A 27,437-nucleotide genomic window follows, 5' to 3' on the forward strand; every position below is an offset into this window, starting at 1 on the left:
GACAAATTACCAGGAAACTATGCAGAAAATGTTACCTATCCATCCTCCCCCAGCCATGTAGTCACCTGTCTACCCACTGGTCTGTCTAATCTGCTTCTAGAAAAGATTTCAGCAGCAGGCCCTACGGAAACGTCGGGGCGGGTCTGTTATCAATGGAATCGTCTCACTGATGAGATGATCAAACAGGACGGCAAAACCCCAAAATATGAATCTGACTGTAATTTTCATTTTATAAAACTTAGTACTACATAAACAATACATTATTAAATACTGACAACGTTTTCCCATATGACCTTCTTTGTAAAAATATTAAGGTAATCTTTATCGTTTCCTTTAATCTCTCGCCTTTTGTGTCCTAATATCAAAAAGAAATGGTGGCGATTACCCTAATATTCAAATATGTATTATATATTTAAATTTATACATAAATGTATATAATATATGTAATAGTTAATATACATACAACATTAGAGAGGGCTCTAGGTCTTTTTTTGGAAGTTATCGCACAAGCCAGAAAGCTTCAGTGGATTCCGTTCTCATATTGAGCGAGTGTAAAATCATGAGGATTTTTTTTCCTACTCGGAGGGCAGCTTGAGGGCAAAAAAGTCTTCCTGTAAATTACCCACGATTAAGTGATGGCGAAGAAGAAAATAGGCCTCATTCACACATACAGGTGTCAAGCGGCCGACGAGAACCCAGAGCACCGTGACCTGCGTCCAAGGGTCACGGAACGGTCCTCGGGTTGTGAGAAGAGGAGCCGACCCCCTTCCCCCAAATGCAGAAAGTGAGCTGCAAGCCCTTACCTTGGAGGGCCTGCAGGCTGTGAGTCTGTACGATGATGCAGAGCTGCAGCACCAGCTGGGGCGCGCTCTCCAGGAAGGTGGCGAGCAGGTGTAGCATGCTCACGTCTGCGTACTCGTAGACCATCTTCCAATAAAACCTCCACCGGCCACTCTCTGCGCCCCGTCGACTTCGAATGCCTAAGTATATCGTGTGGAAATACCTAGAAAGGAAACACAGAGAAAAAGAAAGACCGGAGTGATAACTCATCCTTCAAACACCAGGGCTGTTTTTTCTCTTCCGCAAACCGCCATATATGCGCAAGCACGTCCATGAAACAACTACCTTAGTGGCTTATCCCTTAAGGCCCCAGGTTGGCCCTTATTCTTAAACGTTCCCTTTGAGGAGTCACTGCAATTTTCGTCTTCGTTAAAGCATTCCACTGCCTTGTACTATGAAGAGGGAGGTGAGACACAGGTGTAGAAGGGATTTTCCACCTTGATAATCGACAGACACCCTTCCTGGTCAGTTCCACCATGTGCTCAATGGTCCTCAGCAGATGCATGTCTCCAAGGGCATGATGCAAGTCAAGTTCTAGGACGTATGTGTTTGTAAACCCTCCTGATGCCTTTTTCAAAAACTTTTACTATTGAAAATGTCAAAGCTATACAAAAGAAGAAAAAAACAGCGTATTGAATCCATAATAAAATTACCCCACTGCTTGAAGAAAATTTCCTGATAATAATCACCAATGTGGTAACCTTAAGTATTGCATATTAATTTTCCAAAAGTGTTTGGAAGAGTATGAGATGAAAGCAGGCTTGGCAATCCTGAAAGCCAGTGCCATTTCCCGTTGGGTGTGAAAGAGGCTGTCTCTGAATGGTCACCACATTTTATTCTGACAAACTTGTATTTGTTCTTTAATACCATGAAAAAGAAGTCAAATTATCCTATGGAGAGAAAAGACAAGAGGGTATAGATACTACGAAGAAAGTAAAGTGACATAGTCTTTGATCTAATTACTGCTCTGGCTTTCTTGTTCTTTGGGTCATGATGTGCTCATTCCTTATGAATAGTGATGAAGTTCTCAAAATCGGGTCCTTGAGTAACAGGCCGGCACTGTTAGGGAGAGAGTTTCTGAAACTGGTCCTCCTGCATCACCTTTGCTTCTGATCCATCCCCTGAGGGTCACATTGAACAAATCCAATTCATCTTTTCTACACAGCCTTTCTAATACTGGAAGACACCTCAGAGTCCCCAGAGATTTCCACTTTCCTCCCCTCCCTTCCAAAAGTCCTAGTGTCCCCAGCCACGTGTCCCATGACCCCCCAAGTCCCCTGACACCCTGGTCACTCTCTGAACATGCTTCAATTTCTCCTTCACAGCACTTGGAACTTTAATTACTTCTAAATGTAATATGTATGTATACAATGGAATATTACTCAGTTATTAAAAAGAACGAAATAATGCCACTTGCAGCAACATGGATGGACCTGGAGATTATCATACTAAGCAAAGTAACTCAGACAGAGAAAGACAAATATCATATGATACTGAAACGGAGCAGGACCCTACTGTTCTTCCCCCCCCGCCCCGCCCCCACCATGTCCTCCGCCTGCCTTTTGTCTGTGGAAGAAAATTAGCCAAAGAATAAGTTTAATCAGAGAAGTGAGAAATGCAGAAACAGAGGAAAACAGTCCTAGGGGACCAAATAATAATAGTTTAGTCATTGAGCATAGTCAAGGACCTGTAGTTCCTCCTTAAGGGCTGTGGATAATATTCTGAGCCATATCCTGGGAGCTGTCTTACAGATACTGAAGAAGGTAACTACATGATGACCAGGCTGTAGCCATGACAGAAGCTGTCACAATTCCAAGAATTGGCCTCAGAGAAATGGAAACAAACCAACGCTGGAACTGAAGATTACCTGTACCTAAAACAATCGAGATGACGCTGGTCAGACCACCGACGACCAATTTCAAGATGCCTGTCAGAGCTGCCTGTGCTGTTCCTGCGTGTAGCCCCCTCCCTCTGCCTATAAAAACTCTTGCTCCTTGAGTGGCGGCAGGGAGTCGGCCTTTGGACAGGAGTCCGCCCTTCCCCCGGTTGCTGGCCTCCAAAATAAAGCAACCTTTCCCCTACCAACACTTGTCTCTCGAGAATTGACTTTTGAGTGGTGTAACAATATCACTTCTGTGCAGAATCTTAAAAAAGTGACACAAATGAACTTATTTACAAAACAGAAACAGACTCACAGACTTAGAGGGCGAACTTATGTTACTGGGGTAATGGCGGGGGAGGGATAGATTGGGAGTTTGGGATTGACATGTACACATGGCTATATTTAAAATAGATAACCAACAAGGACTTGCTGTACAGCACAGGGGACTCTGCTCAATACTCTGTAATAACCTAAATGGGAAAATAATTTTAAAAAGAATAGATACATGTGTACATATAACTGAATCACTTCGCTGTACACCTGAAACTAACACAACATTGTTAATCAACTATACTCCAATATAAAATAAAAATTAAAAAAATAAAAATAAAAAAAATAATATGGATTTATGTTATATTTTCCCTCCCTGTGAATCCAAAGCTTTCCCCTGCTATAAGTGTCTTGATCAAGTGGACTGTAGGTCAACATTCCTAAGCTGCTTTGCCACAGTTTTTACTGATTTATGTAAAATTGGTTTGTATATATTCCTTTGTGTTCCATTTCATTCATTCCTTCCATGAATCACATTTGAAAATTTGATTCTGGAACAGAAATAAAAGGTGATTTTTGTCTTCCCATCACAGTATTATGGTATAGGACAGTGGCAGGGGGGAAGGTAGGGGTTACCAGAGCCACAGGGGCTCGTTTAACACCTATACATCACTGAATACAAAGGTTGCCTTCTTGCTTGAAGAAAGTTGACCAGAAAGTCGAAGTCCTTATAATAATTTTATCTGACTACTTAAAAATTCCAAGGTTACGCCAAAACACATGCCTTATATATATATAATATATAGTTATACAAGCATTATATATATGGGTAACATGAATGTGCAAAAGATTTCAGAATTTTAAAAATTCAGAACATGCAAACATTTCCAAAAAAGCCCAAGGAAACTACATATGTAAAGACACAAAGATGAGGAAAATGCCCTGCGTTCTGATAAGAAGTGTATTTGCCTATGTAGCACTCTTGGCCTGAAATGCATTTTGCACGTTCATGTTACCTTTTCTTAGAATGACCTTGTCTCTTTTCTCCACTACGGAAACTTACAGTTGTAGTTTAAAACCCTGCTGATGTATCTCACCTCAGAAGACCTTCCTTGATGACTCCAACCGAGAATCCTTCCCTGCACCCAACTTGTGCGTGCCGCTAACACGGGAGCTACCCCACTGGGTGGGTTTATCTGTTTCTGTGCTGGCTTCTGCTCCAGACCTCCAAGGCTGGAGGGCGCTCACTCATCACTGGAGCTCACCATTGAGCACTATTTTCTGTTCACGCTGGGATTCATCAAAGTGTGTTAAGTTGAATTGGGGGGAAAGTCTCAAATTCTATTTCTTTATAATTAGTTATTTTCATGAGACGGACCAAGAGCCTACATCATATCAGTTTTTGCTTCCAGCTGGAAGCACACAATGGTCTATGCGATTTAGTGGACATTAGTGCTATTTAGAGTATTACACAGTATCAGGAGAGTTTTCTACTTTCTCTAACTCAACAGTGATGGACATCAGGGGTCTTATGCCCACAGCTCAGTCAGCTTGGGCTTTTCTCAAGTCTGTGCTCTGAAAAACGATGACAATAAAGAGGCTTTGCGATCACAATTGGTTCTCTTCCATCTTGTCAATATGTAAATGGTTTACCACATTCTGTCACATTATTATTTTTTCTCACCACCTTCTTTATCAGCTGCCGGAAGGGAAGGTTGGAAGAGAAGAGGCCCAATGAGTGTGAGTAGAAATGTGGACCATGAGACACAACTGTTCCCACCAGTTCCTCACATCACATGGTATGAAAATGTTTGCCCCACGTGAATGGGGGATGAAAACACAAATCTGTACTTCAGTGTCAGGTTCCTTCCCCTCTGCCACGGCTATCTCCTGTGTGGGCTGTGTGGACACCAGCCCTCCAGTTGTAGAGCGAGTCCCTGAGAGAGGTCTTCAGGGTTTCAGCTCTTGTTCTACATTTGACCTGTATCATGCAGTTCCACGTCTGCTTCCCCAGAGCGTCCAGCCAGAGGTTTGACTCTAGGGAGATCTGGTTTCATAATAAGTTACTTCTCAGGGCAGGGGATTTTGTCCACGTTGACAAGCAGCCCCAAACACCTCTCACCTAACTGGTAATACCAGCTGTTCTAGAGACAGAACATCAATGCAGAGAGCAAAGGAAGACTGGTCATATTTGTCATTCAGTTCTAACAAATGGGGACAGATGAGGGATTATTCAAAGAAGCTAGACTATTGTGTCTTTTAATCTAGTAAACTGCATAGGGAATTGAGAAATAAATATAAAAGAATAAGCTCATGGGTTCTTTTCCACAGAAATTTAGAATGACGTGAAGAAGGACTTGTGTTCCAGTGAAAAGTCATTGTGTTCCAGAAACAGGAGCAGAACTGTCAAGTTAACTCTTCTGTGCAGATGTCTTGGTTTGTTTGTGTTTTTAATAGCTACCAGGACAAGAGCCTTGGAGTTACTTCTTGTGTTAAGCACCCGTAGGTGAGTTTCAAAAAGGGAAGAGGTTTTAGAACAGAAATATTCTGTAAGAAGTTATAATCCCTTTGGTGAGAACTGGTGATGTGGTAGACGTGAGGCCTCAGGTCTGAAACTGAACCCCAGGAGACAAAGAGGCCCCCAACGAGGGACAGCTGTGTAAGATGTCCCTGAATCAAAATCAGGACCAAAGAAACTTGGGAGGCGCTGAAGTGCACCCTTGGTCGTAGACAGCTATGATGGCAACGTGAGCCTGTGCTGTCTGCCTTCCACGAAGGGCCCTCATCACGGCTGCCCCTGCACCTTCACTCAGTGGATCTGACAAGATGCTTCCACTGTGCTCCATCCAACCAACCAGTGGAGCCTGGGAACTTACGACGCTGGTCAGAGATGCCGAGGGGATGCCTTGATATGTGACTCCACAAGTTAGCTCTTTTTAAAATAAATTTATTTATTTATTTTTGGCTGTGTTGGGTCTTCGTTGCTGCGCATGGGCTTTCTCTAGTTGCGGCGAGCGGGGACTACTCTTCATTGCGGCGCGCGGGCTTCTCACTGCGGTGGCTTCTCTTGTTGCAGAGCACGGGCTCTAGGCGCGCGGGCTTCAGTTGTTGTGGCACACAGGCTCAGTAGTTGTGGCACACAGGCTTAGTTGCTCTGCTGCATGTGAGATCTTCCTGGACCAGGGCTCGAACCCGTGTCCCTTGCATTGGCAGGCAGATTCTTAACCACTGCGCCACCAGGGAAGCCCACAAGTTAGCTTTTGAATGGTTCTTGGCAGCCATCTGCTGGGTAGACAGAGTCGAGAAGTTCATGGTTGTGAGCTGCCCTCCTAGTCTAATCCAGATCCTTCACATTGCATCATAACACATGTCTACTCTGGGGGGAGGGGAGGATGGCTGATGGCCTGTCCCTGGAAAACGACCCTTTGCATACTTGAAGACAAACGCCAAGCAGTCTTGTCTCCTTGGCATCTGTGTTATTATGATTTAACTGGGAAGTATTTTCTCCCCTCTGATTCTTATGGCCACTTAGCTTCTGATCCAAGTTTCTTTATCTTAAGGTGGAGAGAACCATACCTCCTTCACGGCTATGTGAGCGTTAAACAAGAAGATGTGTCTCGTGCATGTGCTGTGTTCACGGTGTGCAGGGATGTCACTGCACACCAAGGTTATCGGTGTTCTGGGCTCATCTCTAAGGCCACCTCTTTGACCCTAAAAATTCAGGTGGTTTTATGTCTTCAGTTCTTCTTGTTTCCTTTAGGCATTTTATTCTGGGGAGTGTTGGATTTGGCCTTTGCCTGTTCTCCCCGAGGGCAGATACAGAAGGTCACCACTCTGCAGGGAAACAAGGTAGTTTCTACACCTCCTGAGTGTCAAAGGGATCCAGCATGGCGTCCAGGTGGGGCTTGGAGGCGTCACTAAGGTTCTTTTTCTTAGGATTCTGCTTTGCTGTATTAATAAAAAGGCAAATAACACCCAACAGGCATAGGTGACCAAGGAAGTTGATGTCAATGAAAAGACATTCATATAGGGAGGATTTAGAAAAAGCCATATTTATGGTTAAAATTTTAGCATAATTACCAATGAATTGCCTTCGTTTAAGAAGGAAAAAAGTTTCAAGTCTTCGTCATCGAGGATGAAGTATGCAGTAAGCACGAGAGGGTAGTGGCTTAAACACACAGCTCTCATTCCTGCTAACAGGAGATGTTCCCGGTAAACCCCACTCTGAAATGTCGGTGTGTCCAACTCCTCCTCCGAGGTGAACACGTTCAGAAGATGTTTGCCATCTTTACTGTATGACTGACTCATTTCCTGATAGGGTCATTCTAATTTATCGTCCCATGGCATGCTAATGGAAGATAGGGCTTTCCTTACATCACAAAGTGACACAGGAATTCTGCACCAACCTTATCAACATGATCTCATTCCTAAGAATATCTTAATTTTGTAATTTCCTCAGCATTACTGAAGATGCAGACACACAAACACATCTACGTAACTCCCTACCATACCTCACACAAAGACACCCACACGTAACCCACGCCCTCCACATACCTACACAAAATCTAGTCCACCGATTTTCTGAAGATGTAAATTGCATTTAAATTCTCAGCTCCTTTTCATCAATATTTTCCAGGTGCAAAGAGCAACCTGGACTAAATTCACAGCCCCTCACATTACCAACTTCAGACCTAAACATAGTACGGCAAAAGTGATAAGCTAGGGAGGAAAATTCCAAACATTCAGCATGTCAAGCATTATATATCTAGTATGTATTTAATCTACAATTTAATGTGATTGAGATAATCTTTACATTACTTGTGGGGAAATGAGATGTATATAACAAGTTTCAAATAGTCCATATTTATGAGGAATACCTCAGTCCTTAAATAATATTGGATCAAATGTTAACTACTGATATAGCTGAATCAGAAATCATTAACAGCTATGAGGATGTTATGCATATATATTCTAATATTGCATTTTCTTTCTCTTATAGCACATTAAACAGGTTAGCTGTTAACAGATGTTATTTTTACTATCTGAAAAATGCAGAATAAAATCTGAGCAGAAGAGCTTTAAAGAAACAACATAAATAAACACTGATCCCAGCAACTGGTATTTTCTTCTGTGGCCTGGCTACAAGCAAAGCTTTAACTATTATATATGTATATACGTTCACTATATATATATATATATAATAACACACACACATATGTCTGTCGATCATCTCTCTCTCTCTCATCAACAGTAGGCACTGACAAGGGACGAAGTTGTACGGTTTGTCATCTTAAATATTCTGTATTGAATATTTTAAACAACAGCCATGACCACAAAACCTTGTTTTGACACCAGAACAGCAAGTTTCTATTGTCTCCATTATGCCAATAACAGTAAAAATGAAATATTCTGTCCTATATTTCTACAGGGGAAAATTTCCTAGTGACTGTTGTTTTAAAATTAGATTCTATTTCCCATCAATCATTCCAAGGGGGAAAAAATGTGCGTTAGGAGGGAACGAATGCATTGCTTGACCTTATGGTTGACCCAAGCGTTAGAGGTCACAGCCCTAAGAGGTCAGTCTGAGCCACGCTGACCCGAGGGGACCGGGGTGCGCTGTCACCCGCGCTGCAGAGCCATCCCCTCACAGCGGCCTGGGGATCACCTCTCACCCAGAGCCCCTAAGCGCTCCAGTGCGCGTGTGCGTGTCGTGCCTCTGCTGTGCCTTTCATGGACATTTGCGATAAGGAAAGAGAGATGGAGAATATCCTCAGGGTCTCCCAGAAATCCTCCAATGGGACAAGAACCTCAACAGCTTTTCCTCACTCACGATACTTTTATTTTTCTCCCCAAAGCAACACTGCCTCTTAGACTAACGAGGCTTTGGCTTTCTCTGCATGTATCTGACCTGTGAGCTGTATTTCCACCTCTCTCTCTCTTGCTCAGATAATTAGAATTAATTTGGGTTCTCAGAGGAGAATAGTACTCTAGTGCTAGTAAGATATTAAGAGCTTCTATCACGGTATAGAGCATTCTTATACAGTATGAGCTCACACAACGTGAAAGCATACTTAGCATCTTGTGTTTGATAAAAAGGCCCTTTGATTGATTTTATTTTTAGTCTTCTCTGAAAATAAAATTTACCTATGGGATATGGTTATTTTTGTTTTGTTTAATTTTCATGCATACCTCTCATAATGATACTTATTACATAAACAAGTTCTCATGTATTCCTCAAACCTAGAGTAGCAAAGAATAGAACTTTTTTCTCCACCAAATAAGTTTCCTTGTAATGGACAGTGTGACCAGGGTCTCTGGGGCTACTTAGTAAATTCAGCTAAAACAGATGAGAAAGTTATTGAACTTGAAAGGAAGATTCTTTATTCACTCTGAACACCTCATAGCAACTGGTACCCAGCCTTCAGAGAAAATGAAAGGAGCATTTCTCCCCCAATTATTTTTTTCCTTAGAGTCCCAATATACTAATATTTCATAGTAAAATCAATGTACTAACATTTTAATAGTAAACAATGTGTTAAAATGGAGAAGGGCGGCTTGGAGCTAATACAGCAGTGACTACTATCTGACATAATACTGACATGGTGTAACTTAAGACTTCAAAAGATTGAAAGAATACTAATAGAAATTATTAACTATGTTTAGAAAAACAGATTAATAGAATATTTGTTCTTATTACTCAGGAAATAGTGATTGTGACAGAATCAGAACTTCCATCCTCAGCCCTGTTGAATTGACTGATTTTATGACAAATGAGGAAAGTTCCGTTGTGTGCATGTGTATAATGTTTTATTCTATTTAAAAGACAAGATGTTGCCTTGCAGCTTTTTAATCCTTCACTTGAGAAGACTTATGGCCATTTACACTTTTAAAAGTTGGCTGAAAAATCCACAGGCCTGGGGCATCTGACCCATCACATCCATTGGGCGGCCAAGTTGGTAGGGAAGAGAGAAGGAGATGCAGGTCAGGGTACCATGTTACAGCCCAGGGTGGGCTGGGGTCTTGCCTGAAAGGTCCACGAGCAGATGTACATTACAGGGATCGATTTCACCAGCACCACTGGACTCTTAGAGTTGTTCAGGCCCAAACACAACGATTTTGCATTCTCCTTCAGACACTTTATTACTGTTCATATTGTCGTCTTATTAGAATTTTATTGTCTATTTATTTATTCATCCATTCTAGGGGAAGAAGAGATTCAAGTTGTGTCTCCCCAAACTCTTGGCAGAATTAGACAACATAAAACATAGTGCTGGGCTTCCCTGGTGGCGCAGTGGTTGAGAGTCCGCCTGCCGATGCAGGGCACGTGGGTTCGTGCCCCGGTCCTGGAACGGCTGGGCCCGTGAGCCATGGCTGCTGAGCCTGCGCGTCCAGAGCCTGTGCTCTGCGACGGGAGAGGCCACGGCGGGCCCGCGTACCGCAAAAAAACAAAACAAAACAAAAAAAACATAGTGCTGTGAAAAGATGGCGAACAGAAGGACTGTAGGTCTTCACTCACCGGGTCTAAAATACCTCATTCTGGTGCGTAGGGGAGCTTCGTCGTGAGTGGCAGATGCCCACCCCTTTGCCCGGCAGCCTCACTGTCCATGGAGGCATCACCTGTGTCTCGTGTAGCCAGATGCTGAGGGGAGAACCCTAAATGTCCGCTTGCTCCAAGCTTGCACTGGCTGGTTCGACCCCGAGCACCTAACTTCTAAGAGCAGAGAGCTGAAGGGCTCCTAACTTCTAAGAGCAGAGAGCTGAAGGGCTCCTAACTTCTAAGAGCAGAGAGCTGAAGGGCTCCTAACTTCTAAGAGCAGAGAGCTGAAGGGCTCCTCGGGCCAGAGTTCTGTAGGTTGTGCTGTCAGCTCAGGAGGACGAAAGCAGAGGAACTTTCCGTGCTGACAGCTAGCGCTTGTTCTAAGCTTGGAATGTTCCCTCCTGGGGAGGGCTCACATGGAATACAGTCCAGAGTGGCTCATGGAGATGAGTTAGGATGGGGAGAAGACCTTTCTCCATCATCATAGACACAATGATTTCCTTATCCTATTTGCTCAGCAATCTTTGTTCTCAACTGTGTTTAATAACCCAGAGAAAATTTTCCTACTACAATTGGCTGCAAAAATTGAGTGAATGGGATGTGAAAAAACAAAGCGCTAACCTAAACATGGCAGGGGGCTGGTCTTCCACCTAAGTAGTCTAACAACATGTAGGGCCCCTTTCGGGACGACCCCAGTCAAAATGTCCATGACCACGTACCAAGCTAATAACTATGGAGATGGTGCCCTAGGAATTGTACCCACATACAAAAAGTTCAGTGTTTCCAAAAGAAAAGTCCCCTTCATCTAAAACAATGAACTCTTTTTCTTTTTTTTTTGGTACGCGGGCCTATCACTGCTGTGGCCTCTCCTGTTGCAGAGCACAGGCTCCGGACGCGCAGGCTCAGCGGCCATGGCTCACGGATCCTCCCGGACCGGGGCACGAACCTGCGTCCCCCGCATCGGCAGGCGGACTCTCAACCACTGCGCCACCAGGGAAGCCCTAAAACAAGGAACTCTTTTACTCATTCATTCACTCAAGTGTTTATTGAGCATTTATTTGGAGACAGCACTCCTCTGGGCTCTGGGAATAGAGCAGGGAATGAAACATGTACAGACTTACATCGTAGTGGGGGATGACACACAATAGGCAAGATAAACAAGTAGAAGGTAAAATATGAAAGCTCATGCTAAGTGCCAAGGAAAATATAAACCAGGAAAGGGAATGAGGAATGTCAGGGTGCTTGTCAATTAAGTTATATAGCCAGGGAAATTCCCTGGAGAGATGAAATCTGGGTCAACATCTAAAGGAAGGAGAGGAAATAAGCCATCTCCACTTAAAACCTGAGGAAGAACATTCCAGGCAGAAAGGACAGGAGGTCCAAGGGGCTGAGGTGGGCATGTGCTGAGTTCATCCCAGGAGCACCAGGTAGGTGGGTGTGAACGGGGGAGGGGGCAGAGTAAAAGGGAAAATGGGAGGGTCTGGTCTGGTCACAGAGGGCCTGGTGGGCTCCGTGTGGACTGTATCAGTGAGTAAGGAAGCGATTTGCAGGTCTGAGCAGGTGAGAGACACAATCTGGCCACGAGGTTCCTCTGACAGCTGTGCTGAGCACAGAATGAAGGGGAGCAGAGTAGAATCAGCGTGGTTATTGCAATAACCTTGCAAGTGATATTCTTTGGATCTCGATAGTAGCGGTGGAGAATGAGGCAGATCCTGGGTATTTATTTGGCAGTTAAGGCCAGTGGAACTTGCAGCCAGATCAGATGAGGGTGTGAGAGAAAGAGGAAGCAATCTTGATTCCAAGCTGTTTGCCCTGAGCTACTACGGAGATGGAGCTGCCACTTCCTGCAACGAGCAGATTACTGGATGACGATGGACTTCACACGTGGTAATTCTGAGATGTTTTTAAATATCCAAGTGGAGATCTTGGGTAGGCCATGGGATCAGAGTCCCCAATTCAGGCCCACTTAACGATGATTTGGGAGGCATTTTAGAATTTAAAGCCACAAGATGGGCTCACCTTTTTACTTACACTGAGACTGTGCCAACCTCGCTAAGCATGGTGCACCTCCTCCCTAGGCTTGGGTTTGAGGCCCACTGAGAAGGCTTTGCTTAAAAGGCACCAGACCTGAGTACATCAGGCAACCTCGGGACAGGGCATCCAGCTTCTCTCGGGGAGGGTGAGTGCTCGGGGGGTCTTTCCCTTCCCACAGCCTACCTAAGGGGGCGCCGGGGTTATTTCAAACTCCTAGGAGAAAGTTGAATGGTAGGGGCTTGGAATTAATGTGATAAAGTTTCCGTGATGTCGAATCCTAGATGCAATTGTGGTTGCCTTTTCTCAGAGGATATGCTGACCAAAATGACACAGGTATCTTTAGAAAGTCCATCTTTATAGAGTAGCCGGAAATGGCTGGGCCGCCCCTTAATTGAACTAGGAGGATTGGAGACACAGAATCTGGGGAAGCTTCCTGGCGAGTTGAATCCCTGCCCATGGCCCCTTGTCACCCGCGCTCTGGTACGAGATGAGGCTTTTCTCTTAACCCCTATGAAGGCAGCTTGGAAGGGCTGAGGAGTGAATGCCCTGGGTCAGTCCTCTGCCAATGACCAGAGGTATGGTTGGAAAAATACCCCAGCTGCCTCAGGTGCTGTAATTCTGAAGTGAGTCCCTGGGGGGCTTGAGTCCCCGAGGCCCACAGTACGACCTACTCATTGACACCCACCCTTCTGACTATCCTCCCTTCCCGGTCCCACTTCCCCACCCCCACCAGTGCTTCCTAGAATTGCCTTCAAATCAGCCACTTACACTCAAACCCTCCTCTTGGTCACATCACAGGCTCAAAGCAGCACCCTCAACGATGCACTCTCTTCCTCCAAAATACCACTCACATGGCATCAGTGCCAGTGGCCCCCAGATGGCCCCCAACGTCCTCTGCTGGGCTCTCCACACTTTCTCTTATCAGGTCTGACGTTACAGGTTATCTGCTCACGTGGAAGTGCACACGTGACCCGCGCAGACTGCCTCCCCTCCCCGCCTGCCCTGTTTCCTTCCTCCTTTGGTGTCGGCTCGCATTTGCCCTCAGGCACCAAGTGCCCAGCCAAGTCCAAGCGCCGCTCCTCCAGGCTTAGCGCAAGCTTTTCCTCACCTCTCTTCCTACCACAGTGATTCTTACCCCCTGAGATTCTATTGAACTCACTCAGCACCAGAAGTCTGGACACCCCATGATCCCTAATTCTTGAGTGAAGAATAGTTTTGTTTTGCATGCAAACTCTGATCAGTGGGAGATAACTGAGTTGGGAAGCATTCTGAGCTGGTCTTTGAGCTCCTCGGGATCAGTAAGTGATGCAATAGGTATTTGGTCGAGTTGCTTCATACGCTATTTATTTTTGACTCTCACTAGATTACAGGTTCCTGAAGGTGATTACTCTGTGATACGTATTTTCTCTCTTTGTTCCTTTCCAACTCATCGGTCTAAATGTAAGTTCATTGATCTAAACTTAAAGCTGAATTATGAGGTTCAAATATATATGTGTGTGTGTGTGTATATATATATAATACATACACACACACGGGGTGCGTCAAGAACTAACATCATCACACACCCCATACATCACACAGGCTCAGCTGAAAATGCATCTCTGTGGGCTGACAGTTGACAGTTGTGTATGTAATAGCATATAAAGTATTTAAAACCTTTTGTGTTGTTATTCTCTTCTTTGAGCGTTCTGTCACACAGAACTTCCTCTTGTGTCATCATATCATATTTTATTATCAACTAGTGCCTGCCAGCCAATTTTCTTTAAAATCACAACATAAGTCAAGAGAGAATGGGAACGTACATGCATTCTTTCAGGAGAATTTGAGCTCTTCTGGTAATTTATGAACTAAAGTCATGCATTGTGCTTTGGACTCAATTCAACCACATTTGTGGTCAATGAGACTTGACTTTGTGTTTTACGTCATAGAGGAAAATCCGACTGATTTCACGCTTTATTGAGGCGACGGTTTTAGTTGAGGAAAAATAATAGTAGTAAAAATCTAACATGTTCTTACAGCCTTTGCCTGAACTTCTATTGTGGTTTATGGAAATGTGATTCAGGATGATATATTCAATATTAAGACCAATGTAAGGTTTAATTGAAACTTATAGGGCAGCTTTTCTTAATTTACTGTCTATCGTGTGATTTTTAGCACACTGCATGAAGAACAAAAGACAGCCTACACCCTTCTGTTGTTTTACCATAGCCCAGAATTAAATTAAACTTGCTGACATTAAAAAAAGGAGGTACCATGCCACCCTGACTTGAACTCCCAATGTGGTTTTGAATGGCAGCTGAGGGGTGTACATGGACCCCATCGAGGGAGGCTAAGACAGTATCTGAGCAGTTTCAAGGCTTGCTTTTGTTTTTCAACTTTCGAGAATGAATGCACATAATCAGACAAAGGGAATTAACAAAAACTTTCCACCTAAAACACAGAGGCACTGGGTAAAATGCTTTATATGCATTTTCGCTTTCTTCTCAGACACTTAATGAAGGTGGTGCTATCTACTCCCTCTGACCCGTGAGGAATCCTCACCATCAGAGGTCGTTTAGGAAGGTTGCACAGCTAGTAAGCAGTTGAGCTCATCATAGATGCCATTTCTGTTGGTCCCCCAAATCCATGCTATCTACACAGAACCAGACCCACTTCAGCACCTTAAGTTATAAAGCAGCCTCAGGTTTCCAGTCCAGGAAAATGTGTCAGCTACCTATGCCTAAATGGCCACTTGCTCATCTTATATCAAAATGTTACCTGGGGAATATTACTCAGACATAAACAAGAACAGAAGGCTGCCATTCGCAACAGTGTGGATGGACCTAGAGAATACTATGCTTAGTGAAGTAAGACAAAGACAGACAAGTACTGTATGATATCACTTATATGTGGAATCTAACAAATAATACAAATGAATGTATATGGAAAACAGAAACAGACTCACAGACATAGAAAACAAACTAGTGGTTACCAAAGGGGAGAGGGAAGGGGGCAGGGACAAATTAGGAGTATGAGATTAACAGATACAAACTACTATATATAAAGTAGATAAGCAACAAGGCTATATCATATAGCACAGGGACTCAGAGCCATTCTAAGTCTTACAAAAGTCTTGGTAGTAACTTTTAATGGAGTATAATCTGCAAAAATACTAAATCACTAAGCTGTACCCCTGAAACTAATATAATATTGTAAATCAACTATACCTCGATAAAAAAAATTTTAAATGTTATTTGGGTCAAAACTAACTCGTTCCCTCAATATGGAGTTGAACCTGATATACCTGTGGTTCAGAGCAGGCTTTAAAGGGTGAGATTCTCTAGGGCAAGGCTGAGATTCCTATTCTGGGTCCTGACCCGGAGCCATCTGCTTGTCAACAGCTGCCTGAGATACTTCCATTTATTTATTATTTAACTTTGTCACGAATAAGCATGAAAATGCTTAAAAGTGTCGAGGAGCGATCGTCTTGACGCCCACGGCTGCCCTGTGACATGCCTCCCAGCCTCTAACTTCACTTAGGCTGTTGCTGAATCTATTGACCTCATACAGGGGTAATGAGTGGAACCTTGCCGGCGCTGCGGTCTTTCCTCCTAATCTTTGGCCCGGGACTTCTCATTCTTGGGGCCACCCTTGACCAGGGAGGATCAGAGGAATCGCTGGATCAGAACTCCCTCTTCCCTCACCCGGGGGTGTCTAGCCCATTTCCCACAGTGGAGACCAACCCCACAGTGCGCCCCGGGCTGGTGGTCCCTCCTTTCTTGTCTCCTATCCCCTGAAACCACCTCTCCAAATAAACCACATGCACACCCTTGGCTCTTGTCTCAGGCTCCGCTTTCTGGCGGATCCAGGCTAAGATGTTTGCCAGAAGTGAATCCAGAGCTTTACTTTTCTCCTCAAGGATTGTGCGGGAGGAGGAACTAGGTAAGTGAAAGTTGCCCAGATTAAAGACGTGAATTAAAAAACAAAATCTGGGAGAGCAATTAGCATTTTTAAAAACAGATCCTTTTTTATTTTTATTTATTTATTTATTTTTTGCGGTACTCGGGCCTCTCACTGCTGTGGCCTCTCCCGTTGCGGAGCACAGGCTCCGGACGCGCAGGCTCAGCGGCCATGCCTCACGGGCCCAGCCGCTCCGCGGCATGTGGGATCTTCCCGGACCGGGGCACGAACCCGCGTCCCCTGCATCGGCAGGCGGACTCCCAACCACTGCGCCACCAGGGAAGTCCCCTTTTTTTATTTTTAAGAGGAGATCTCTCTCAAATCCACACGATTTTCTATTTTCATGAAGCCTAACAAAATTCTTACATTTTTCACTTATTGCTCAATTAAGTTTGTCGTCCAGGGCGTGCCACGCCAGCCTATTTCTGTATTCAGTTTTTGTTTCTACCCGGCTCAGGCAAGAGCGGAAGACGTGCTGTTCACAGCAAAAGGAAGACACGTCCTCTTGAATACGGCAGCAGGGTAATCAAGAGTCCCGTGGTTGACTTTCTTATACGACAGGGAGGAAAATACCCTGCCTTTCCTGTCAAGAATAAGAAAACTACTTGTCCTATTCTCAGAATGACAACAGCATTCAGAGATGAGAAAAGCTAGCAAAGGGTCTTCTTTTAGAAAAATTCCCTCCAAGGTAGTTCAATGATGTTTTCAGATCATGTGAACTTTTCAGAGCACCCCCCTTCATGTTTACCTAGTTACTGAAAAACCCATTATTTTACCATCACCTCCCCACCTCCACGTACAGATTCTCTCTCCCATCCCCCTCCTTCCTCCCTGTCTCCCTTCCACTAACTTCTGTCTTTTCTCCATGTCATCATTTAACATGATATGCTCTTCCTAGATGTTTTCACTCTTCCCCAGCATAAACCAGCAACAAGGAGTAGGATCGTTTCTCAACCTTCACTACACGTTTAAGGACTGCAATTACTAGTTGAGAAACATGGCCTTGATTCATAAAGTATCATAAAGGAATATTAAATTACATGCAGGCCCACTTAAGGTCAAAGAGGAGGATGAGGAAAATACAAAAACTAGTGAAACAAAAAATGTGATTTGATTAATGGGGCATCTTAATTCAAGAGTTGCAGTTGGATTCCAGAAACCTCCATGTGGACATTTCTAGGAACTATAATTTCTTTTCTGTTGAAAGGAAAATCTTGATGGGAAGAGACACGAAGGCCCTTCTCAGATCACGTTGGTCTCCCATCTGCTATTTCCACTGAATTCCTGAATTTACTGAGGGCAGTCACATCCACTTTGGGGGAAGAGCTAGGCATGACGTAACTGCATCCTACAAAAATGTTTTAGACCTAAATATAAAGCGTAATGGTTAAAGTACGCGTTCACAAACTATCAACATTTCCATTAAAACAGACTTAAAATAGACTTGCAAATTTAGGATTGTTTGCTTTATGGAGTTCAGCTATGAAATAGATATGTTCACTAGTTAATTTGTTTAACAATAGAATGAATGTTCATTCTGAACCTAATATACACACATCACTATGCTAGTCACTGAGAGATCCAGAAACGACTAATAAACAGTTCTTGACCTCATGGTGTGTATAATCTAGTAATAGAGAACTGCAATGTCGCCCCTTAAAATTATAAATCAAGTATTTAAATAGACTCTGGAATATCTTTCTCTCTCCCCCTCTGGTCTCCATTTCTTTCTTCACATAGGCAACCATGAAAATGTGTTTAATATGCATTCTTTTCATTGGCATTTGTTCTTAAAAAAAACTTTTCACTTAGAAATAATTTTAGACTCACACAGAAGTTGAAAAAATAGTATAGAGTTCCCAAGTGACCTTCCCCAAGAATCCCCCAAAGATAACAACTTACATAATCATATTACAATTATCAATCAGAATTTTGACACTGACACTGGCACAATACTATTAACCAAGCTACACACCTTCTTTTGGCTTCCATCAGTTTTTATAAGCACATTATTTTTCTTTCTTTGGTGTATAGCTCTATAAAATTTTATCACGTGTGTAGATTCATTAAATTTGTCATGACAGTCAGGCTAAGGTTATCCTAAATAAACTCCCTGTGCTCCCATTTATAGTTATACTCAACCCTAAACCTAACCCTGGCAACTACTGATCTGTTCTCCATCACTGTAATTTTGACATTTCAAGAATGTTAAATAAATAGAATCATACAGTGTTTAGTATTTTGAGATTAGGTTTTCTTCGCTCGAGATTCATCTAAGTCATTGCCTGTATCCGTCAACCATTTCTCTTGATCGCTGAGTAGTATCCTGTTGTATAGAAGCACCACGGTTTGGGCCAGCTCCCATAGCGTAACGGTTACCACGTTCACCTCACACAGTTTATCCGTGTACCCTTTGAAGGACATTTGGGTTGTCTCCATGTTTTGGTGATTATAAATATAACTGCTGTAAATATTCAAACGCACGATTTTGTGTGAATGTATGCTTCCTTTCTCTAGAATAAATAACTATAAGTGGGCTTGCTGGGTCACATGGTGAATGTATGTGTAATATTCTAAGAAACTGGCATTCGTTCTTGTATTTGTTCTGTTTGCATGCATTTGCTTATTAAATGGCATTGTATTAAAAATATTTTACTTTCTTTTTCATCCAGTGCCGTGTTTTTAAGACCCATAGGTATTGCTACATGTATATCTAATTCATAAAGATATTCCCTTAATTGCTGCATAGTATTGCAAGGAACTCTTTACTGCAAGGAACCCTATAATTAGCCATTTTGTGAAGCAAATGATTCTTTGGAAATGTGTATACCCCACAAGTAATTTGTTTAGTGAATTTAGGTTTCTACTTATTGGGTTTTCTAATATAATGTGTATCTTTATTACCTTTGGATTTGCTTCATGGTTTTACACATTGATCAAAACATCATCAGGTACTAACAGCAGCTGTCTAAGTTCAGAAGATGCCTGGGTATGCCCATCTCAGGGATGTCGAGGTGAAGAGTCCAGGAAGTTTAAGATCTCAGTAGAAAGCTTCGAGGGAGCATGACTTCATTATTGTTGAACTCAGTCACTTTGGGTAGAAGAAGCAACCCTTCAGATGCATTAAACCAAGAGGATTCAAATAGCTTTTGAGGTAGTGTGGACTCTAATATATATTTTTATAGAACAGCACGTCTTTCCCAAGTTCCTACCCTGAGAGAATTTGGTACTAACGTAAATGATCATTGAGTGCTTGTCATGTGCCAGATACCCTATTAAACCCTATGGGCATTTTCTTATTTTATCCTTGTCTCCTGCCTCTGAAGTCAAGACAATTATTTCCCTCATTTTTCAGGGGAGGAAACTGGATCTTAGTGAGACTGGGTAACTGGAGAGAAGTCACGTAACTACTAAGTGGCACAGCTAGACTTCACTTAACGGCTGCTATACAACCTCATTTATTTTTGTGACAGGTACTGGGAAAAGAGAAATATTATCTGCTGATTAAAAAACCACCAGTAATGTCTGATCTGGGTCAAAGATAACGACGATGGTGATGATGATGATTCTATTCCATTTATAACCATACCCGATGCATAAAGCCCGTTTACATATATTCTTCCCCTCCATCCTGAAATTAACTCTGTGAATTAGTTGTTTTTCCCATTTCCCAGATTGAGCCTGAGACTTGGTGAGGTTAAATGAAAACCAGGAAGTGGTAGAGCTCACATTTAAACCAAACTTCTGTACTCTATGGCTAAAATTTGTTATTACTTCATGTTGCCTCATGTGAGTGTGCTTTTGGTAGTTGAAAATGGGCCGGATATGGAAACACAAAGCAATAGTCTTAATGATAAAATAAGATGATTTATTTTTTTGAGTGGACTGATGAAAGCCTTATCATTTTACAGTCACCTTTTATAGGGAACATTGGGAAACCTTAATGCATCTCAGAGAAAGAACAAGGGAAAGAGAGTCTGTAAAAAGTCTAGGAAGCACAGACTAGAAAATAGAAATGGAATCTTTAGAATCTCTAATTACTAAGTTATGTCAAGTGCAATTATGTTCTCTTTTATTTAGTGTACTACTTTTGTTACTTAAATTTGGTCCATGTAGAATATTTATGTAGACTCCACGGGCTAATTTGGGATTGTGGACCCCTCTTTCCTTCAGCTCTTTCCCTATTCTATTTTTCTCCACGATTTTAAATACATCAACTGTGAACTGTAGCTTCCTGAGGCAGAAGCAGAGACAGAGGCAGAGGCATAAGAAGGTTTAGGAAGCCAACTTTCCTGGTTGAAGGGGAAATGCCATATTATTAAATCAGGAAATTGTGAAGATTCCACCCATATTCACTGAGGGTCCACCTCATTCCCAGCAGTGATCTGGGCACTGGAGACAGAGTTGTGAAAAAGACGGTCAGGGTCCCCCATCTTGGGGAGTCTACAGGTTGTGGAGAAGAGACCATGAACAAATACACAAACAAGGTCATTTCAGAGAATTATTTCTGTGAAGCAAAGAAAACAGAGAGAGTGCGTGTGTGGTGGGTAAATTCAATTGAGTAGTTAGGGAAGGGTTGTCTTAGGAGGGGACATCGCAGCTGAGATCTGAATGACATGACAGTGCTAGCCCTGAGAAGGTTCAGGGGAGGGAGCTGCAGGAAGAGAAGGGTAAGTACAAAGGCCCTGAGGTCAGCATTTTCTGCTCTTCAAAGAGAGAAAGAGGGCCACATAGCGGGATCACTGTGAGTGACAGGAGATGAGGCTGGGGAGGGAGCCGGGCCAGGCTGGGCAGGACCAGGCAGCCTCAGTAGGTGGCTGTTTCTTGCTTGCTGGGCAGGGCGAACCCACCTAAATGCTCCCTGTGGACCTGGATTGCAGGAAGCATGGGTGGAGGCTGCTGTGCTTCTAGAGGCCAAGCTGATGGTACTTTCCAAAGGCCTAGATGTGAGGAGTAAGGAGATGCATCCCAAGGCAATTTAGAAAATCGGAGACACTATTCAAGTATTGTTGTGTAATTTGTGACATTCTCTGGGACATTGATATTGTGTTCCTACGTCAACACGGGGATGTCCCCTCTTTACACACCACGTACTTTTCCAGTAACATCATGAACCTTTCTTTTGAAGCCTAGACATGAAAAATTCCATCCATAGAAATTGGGATGTGAATTTTCCCAAGATTTGGTTGATGCCATCACCACACTATACGAGCATTTTGATCGCAAAACTGTATCTCATTTTCTGCTGCTGGAGTTCACTGTGTGAACTTGGCAATTGGCATCTTATTTGTTCTGGCTGAAAGGTCAGGCAGACTTATTTTTCCCCAGGCAAAATGTCACAAAAGTCAAAGTTATTATAGGGAAAATTTGTTTTTACCTGATATTTTGCTGAGTTCTATGTCAAATATGGTCCTTTATGCGTAAAGAATGTTAATAACGTTTGTGGCAATCATTAAAAAGATACTGTGCTACACTTCTATTCATTAAAGGACACAAATACTATTTGAGTGCAAGGTCTCATTCAAGAATGGCTTTGGCAAAGTACAATCTAGAAGCAATTTAAACCTATAAAGTCTGTCATGATCATGTGGTAGGAAGGCTTATTTTAACTCTGGTTTTACTTCTGTGCCATCTCCAGCAATGAATTAATAATATTGTTTGTTAGAAATCAAAGGGGAAACTGCCTTAAACACAGTACTTGAGCAGTTTGTGTACTTTAAGGGCACTGATTTCCCTTCAATTCTTTTGATTTGGTGACAATATAATGAGGTCTTCTGAGTAAGAAATGGATTTCGAGCATATATTGAAAATCCTTAATTTTTCTAAATGGGGAAAAATCTAGCGACTTCAATAAAAAGGCCCTGACATAAACGCCACACCGTGAAGCAGGTCAGCGTTCCTGTGATCGCCCTGCCGCCCTCAGTTAGGCGCCTGCTGACCCCGTGCTTTGGTTTCTGCCCAAGGTAGTCAAAATCTTTCGGCCAGAAAGGCTCTGACATGTTTCCTATATGCCTTGGAGTGACTGTAACTTGTGTTTCTTCTCCTGGGGCTACTGGAATCCTAGGTCTTGCCTTTTGTAAAATGATTTTAAGCAGCAGAATGAGATGCACGTCCTCACTGTTCCTGAAATCATCTCGTGCAACAGTCCTGCTCGTGACCCTGGCCATGTTCATTTGCTGGCCTCTTTAGGTCTCCTTGTCCTTGAAAATTCAAAGCAATCAGGCTTAGAAGCTCAAATATAATTTTGCAGCTACATCCATTACCCCAACCCACCTAACTTTCACAAACGAGGGTAATGTCGTGTAGCACATCTTAGGGTCCAGACAGACCTGATGACTTGATTTATGATCTCATTGAACAGACCACCTAATCACTGGGAAACTCTTTCTTCAGCTGCAAGACGCAGACAATAATACGGACCTCGCTTGGTTACCGTGAGAATTGGAAGTAATATATGCCAAGTACTCATGACAGGGCCTGGAATAGTAAGTACTAAACAAATAGTGGTCACTAGTGTCACCAGTATCCCTATCCAGGTGTACACAGCTTCCTGTCTGGACAATTATATCCCTAACAGGTCTGCCTTCTGCCAGTTTTCTCTCGTCTATAGTCATCTTCCTAAATATCACCCACATCAGGTCATTCTGCAGCTCAGATGTCGTCTGTGGTTTCTGTTGACTAAAGGATCAAGTCCAGAATACCCTGTTTGGCCACATCAAAATCACAGGCTACACAACTTGACTCCATCCACACTCCATCCTTACCTCTGCTCTAGACCCTGGCACATTTGTGCTACTGATTTGAAATTTATCATAATTGCACCTTGTATGATAGTTTTTTCCCCTTGTGGACAAGCCTTATCTCCCCAACTATATATGAATTTCTTAGAGAGGAATTCTCATGCCTTATTCTTTTGTAAAAATTTCCCCATAGGATCTATATGTAGAGTGCCTCTTACACATAGAGTTTCCGAAAAATTGTTCCTGACAGTGATAAGATCGTAGGTCAGGAAGACAGGCAATTTTGTATAATAATGATGAGGAAAGTGAACAATATTTTAGTAACTAGTGCTTTTGTATTTTTTCACCTCTTCTTGAATCTTTCTGAAATTAATTAGGAATGAAAAAATGATATTTAAAGTTACATAAAGCTTTTTTTTTTTCACAAAGTCTTCAAAAACTCTTTAGGTGTTAACCCATTTTATTTATATTCAAACTCAAAGGGGAATTATTCTCTTCTTAAAATGAACTGAAGGCCTCACAAGGTAAATTTTTACTCATGCCTACACACTAAATCAGGAAGATTTGGGATCAGAATCACATCTTTCTACCTCACTGCCTGGATACTCAAAACAGAGGGATTAATGGAAAGAATATGTGAGGTCAGAAGCCCTGGATGCAGACTCAAAGGTCAGTCCAGTATATAGAATTGAACCTAGTCCATTAAAATCAAAATAAATATATACACAAATCTGTAGGAAACATGTTCTTAAAACATGTTCTTCTCTGGTTTTGTTGTCTGATTATAGCATAGCAATATTCACATCTTCCAAATAGAATACTCTTGGAGCTTGCTAGCCAGAACACAGCTAAAATTATGCTTCATATTTTCCCCTTGACTAGGGTTTTATTTAGGTTTGTTTTTTTTTCAAATCTTAATGTGCACTTATTTAGCATCTATTACATGAAATGTAAAATTTGTGATATATAAAAGAAGTGGTGCATATTTTGAGAGATGCACAGAAGAAACAGAAGACTCAGGAAACTAACTCTCAAGAATCTGTCATTCTTATTGGAGAAATAAGTTATATTAGTCCATGACCCTACAGGATCATGTGCTGAGAAAGGAGGAGAAATATTTATACAGGGGTCAAATTAAAGGCTTTTAAAGTTTGATATGGTAAGGGAAGGTTTCATGAGGCTGCGAAATGTGGTGGCCAGATAACAGGTTTTTGCAGTAGACCCTGTTCAGTTCGAATCCTGGTGATGATTCTCCTTAGTTATATGATCTTAGAAAAGTTATTTCCCAGTCTCTAAGCTCAATCACCTGCTATGTAAATCAGGCATAAATATATCCACTTCACTGAGGCATTGCTTTCTAACACAAGGTTTAACACATACAAAGACCTCAATAAATGATAGTTTTCCTTTACATTGAGTTAAGCTATAGTAAAAATTGACTAAGTAAAGGTGAAGGCGAAATCATTAGAGGTTGGCAGAACCCTGAGCAAAACCTCATGTCCAGAGGAAAATGGCATGCTTGTATAATAACGGGTCCAAGTTTATTTGAGCTACAGAACCATGGGCAATAAAGAGGGGTAGATAGGAACAGTAGCGTGGGGACCTCAGGGAAACTGGATTTGTAAATAGCAAGGGAGAGGCTAAGGTCAATAGCATTGGAGCTCTTAAAGAAGTAGCCTTTTTGTGCTAATGTATAACTGAAAGCTCACATTACAGACGCTTGTTTTCTGTCTCAGTTTGAGAAGAGTTTGTTCTTCCTCGATTCTTTTATATCCTGATGAGTGGAGAAAGGGGAATTGCTGCAAAAATGAAAAACAGACTTGGCAGAGCAAATTCAGGGGTGAATACAGAAGAGAGACAATAAGAAAATGCTTTTGTAGCAACAGAAGGAGGAGATGGAATCGTCTGATAAGCTAGATAATGACAGAAGAAAAGAGATTTGAGAGGTATTTAAACATCGTCATGTTTAAGTGACGGTGTGGTTACAGAGGAGCAGAGAGAGGGAGGTATCCAGAATGACTCCTGGGCGTCTGCATAGCTGGAGGAATGGCGTTGCCTTGCACTGAGAGAAAGGATTCTACAATAGATAGGACATAAGTTAGCAAGTGCTGTGGCCCTGCAGGTCAAGTGTTGAAGCAACCCAAATGCCCTTCAACCGGTGAATGGATAGACAAATGACATCCCCACGATGGAGAATTATTCAGTGGTAAAAAGGAACAAGGTGCTAATAAACACAGCAACAGGGCTGACTCTCAAATGAACGGATCTCAAATCTCAAGTGAAACCCAGCAATCCCACTACTAGGCATACACCCTAAGAAAACCCTAATTCAAAAAGGGTCATGGACCACAATGTTCATTGCAGCTCTATTTACAATAGCCAGGACATGGAAGCAACCTAAGTGTCCATCGACAGATGAATGGATAAAGAAGATGTGGCACATATATACAATGGAATATTACTCAGCCATAAAAAGAAATGAAATAAAGTTATTTGTAGTGAGGTGGATGGACCTAGAGTCTGTCATACAGAGTGAAGTTAAGTCAGAAAGAGAAAAACAAATACCGTATGCCTAACACTTATATATGGAACCTAAAATAAAAAAAAGGTCACGAAGAACGTAGGGGCAGGACAGGAATAAAGACACAGACCTACTAGAGAATGGACTCGAGGACACAGGGAGGGGGAAGGGTAAGCTGGGAGGAAGTGAGAGAGTGGCATGGACATATATACACTACCAAATGTAAAACTGATAGCTAGTGGGAAGCAGCTGCATAGCACAGGGAGATCAGCTCAGTGCTCTGTGACCACCTAGAGGGGTGGGATAGGGAGGGTAGGAGGGAGACGCAAGAGGGAGGAGATACGGGGATATATGTATATGTATAGCTGATTCACTTTGTTATAAAGCAGAAACTAACACACCATTTTAAAGCAATTATACTCCAATAAAGATGTTAAAAAAAAAAGCTACATAGTAAACGATTCCTTTTATATGACAGTCTAGAAAACATAAGATTATTGAGACAGAAAACAGATCAGTGATTGCCAAAGGCAAGAGCTGGGGTTGGGTTGACTACAAAGAAGTAGAATTAGTTAACCGTTGGAAGGATGGGACTGTTTTATGTCTTGATTCCAATGGTGGGTACAGGATTGAATGCATTTATCAAAACTCATAGATCTGTATACCAAAGAAGCAAATTTTACTATAAGTAAATAATAACAATAATACCAATATCAGTAAACACTGACCACATTAATAAATTAAAGGAGCAAAGATCGTACGATGATCTCAAAAATGCACAAAAAACACTTGTTATAATGAAACATCCACTTATGATTTAACTTAAAATATTTTAACAAACTAGGGCCATAAGAGAAAGTTCTTAAACTAATATATGGTATGCACAAAACCCTTATAGAAAACGAACTGAATGGTGAAACATTGAAATATTAAGGTAAAGAAAATTATACAAGAATGACTGTTCTCACGCTTCTTTTCAACATTACACGGAGGTCCTAGCAGGAAAGAGGCAAGAAAAAGAAATGTAAGATATAAATATTGGCAATGCAGAATAAAGCTGCCACTTTTGACAGATAATAATTGTTCCTGTGTTATACTAAAAAGGAATCTAAGATAAATGATTAGAGGATTATCAAGTTTGAACTGGACAAAATCAGTGCACAAATTGTAAATATAATTTTAAAAGATAGCATATACTGGAGCAGGGAAATGCAAATTAAGACCTAAGTGAGATACGATTCTACATTCATCTGATTGGCAAAACTTTAAAAGTCTAACCATATCATGTCTGGTAATCTCATAGAGCAAAAGGAGCTCTTAATCTGTAATGGTCAGAGTATGACTTGTTTTTTAAAAATCCTGTGGAAAACAATTTGATAATATCAGGCAAACTTAGAAATGTTCACAGCCTACCAATCCTGCCAATTTCAGGCAAAATCCTATCCTGGAGAGAAACATTTGCACACGTGTCAATTACGTGTATTTGGTAACACTTTCCATGATTGTCTCGAGGGTCATGGTTAAGTGTGCTTATGTTGTTTCCTCCAGTAGATTGTAAGCTTCTTAAGAGAAGGGAATGATGACTTATTCACCTTTGTAGACCAGCAGTACATATTACATTTTCTTGCCCATGAATTAATGTAAATTGGAGAATGATTATTTTCATATTTCTAT

The 27,437-nt window shown here is 42.1% G+C and overlaps 1 protein-coding gene across 1 annotated transcript in view; it reads right to left on the bottom strand.

The window, feature by feature from the left end:
- Positions 1 to 27,437, bottom strand: part of XKR4 (XK related 4) — a 323,987-nt gene that overhangs the window by 105,081 nt on the left and 191,469 nt on the right. The window contains exon 2 of the mRNA XM_027128086.1: positions 804 to 1,003. Within this exon, the coding sequence (XP_026983887.1) occupies positions 804 to 1,003 (200 nt within the window). The remainder of the gene's footprint in view (positions 1 to 803; positions 1,004 to 27,437) is intronic.

The sequence above is a fragment of the Aethalodelphis obliquidens genome, unplaced genomic scaffold, assembly GCF_003676395.1.
Source record: "Aethalodelphis obliquidens isolate GAN/ISIS:26980383/991018 unplaced genomic scaffold, ASM367639v1 scaffold33, whole genome shotgun sequence".
NCBI lineage: Eukaryota > Metazoa > Chordata > Mammalia > Artiodactyla > Delphinidae > Aethalodelphis > Aethalodelphis obliquidens.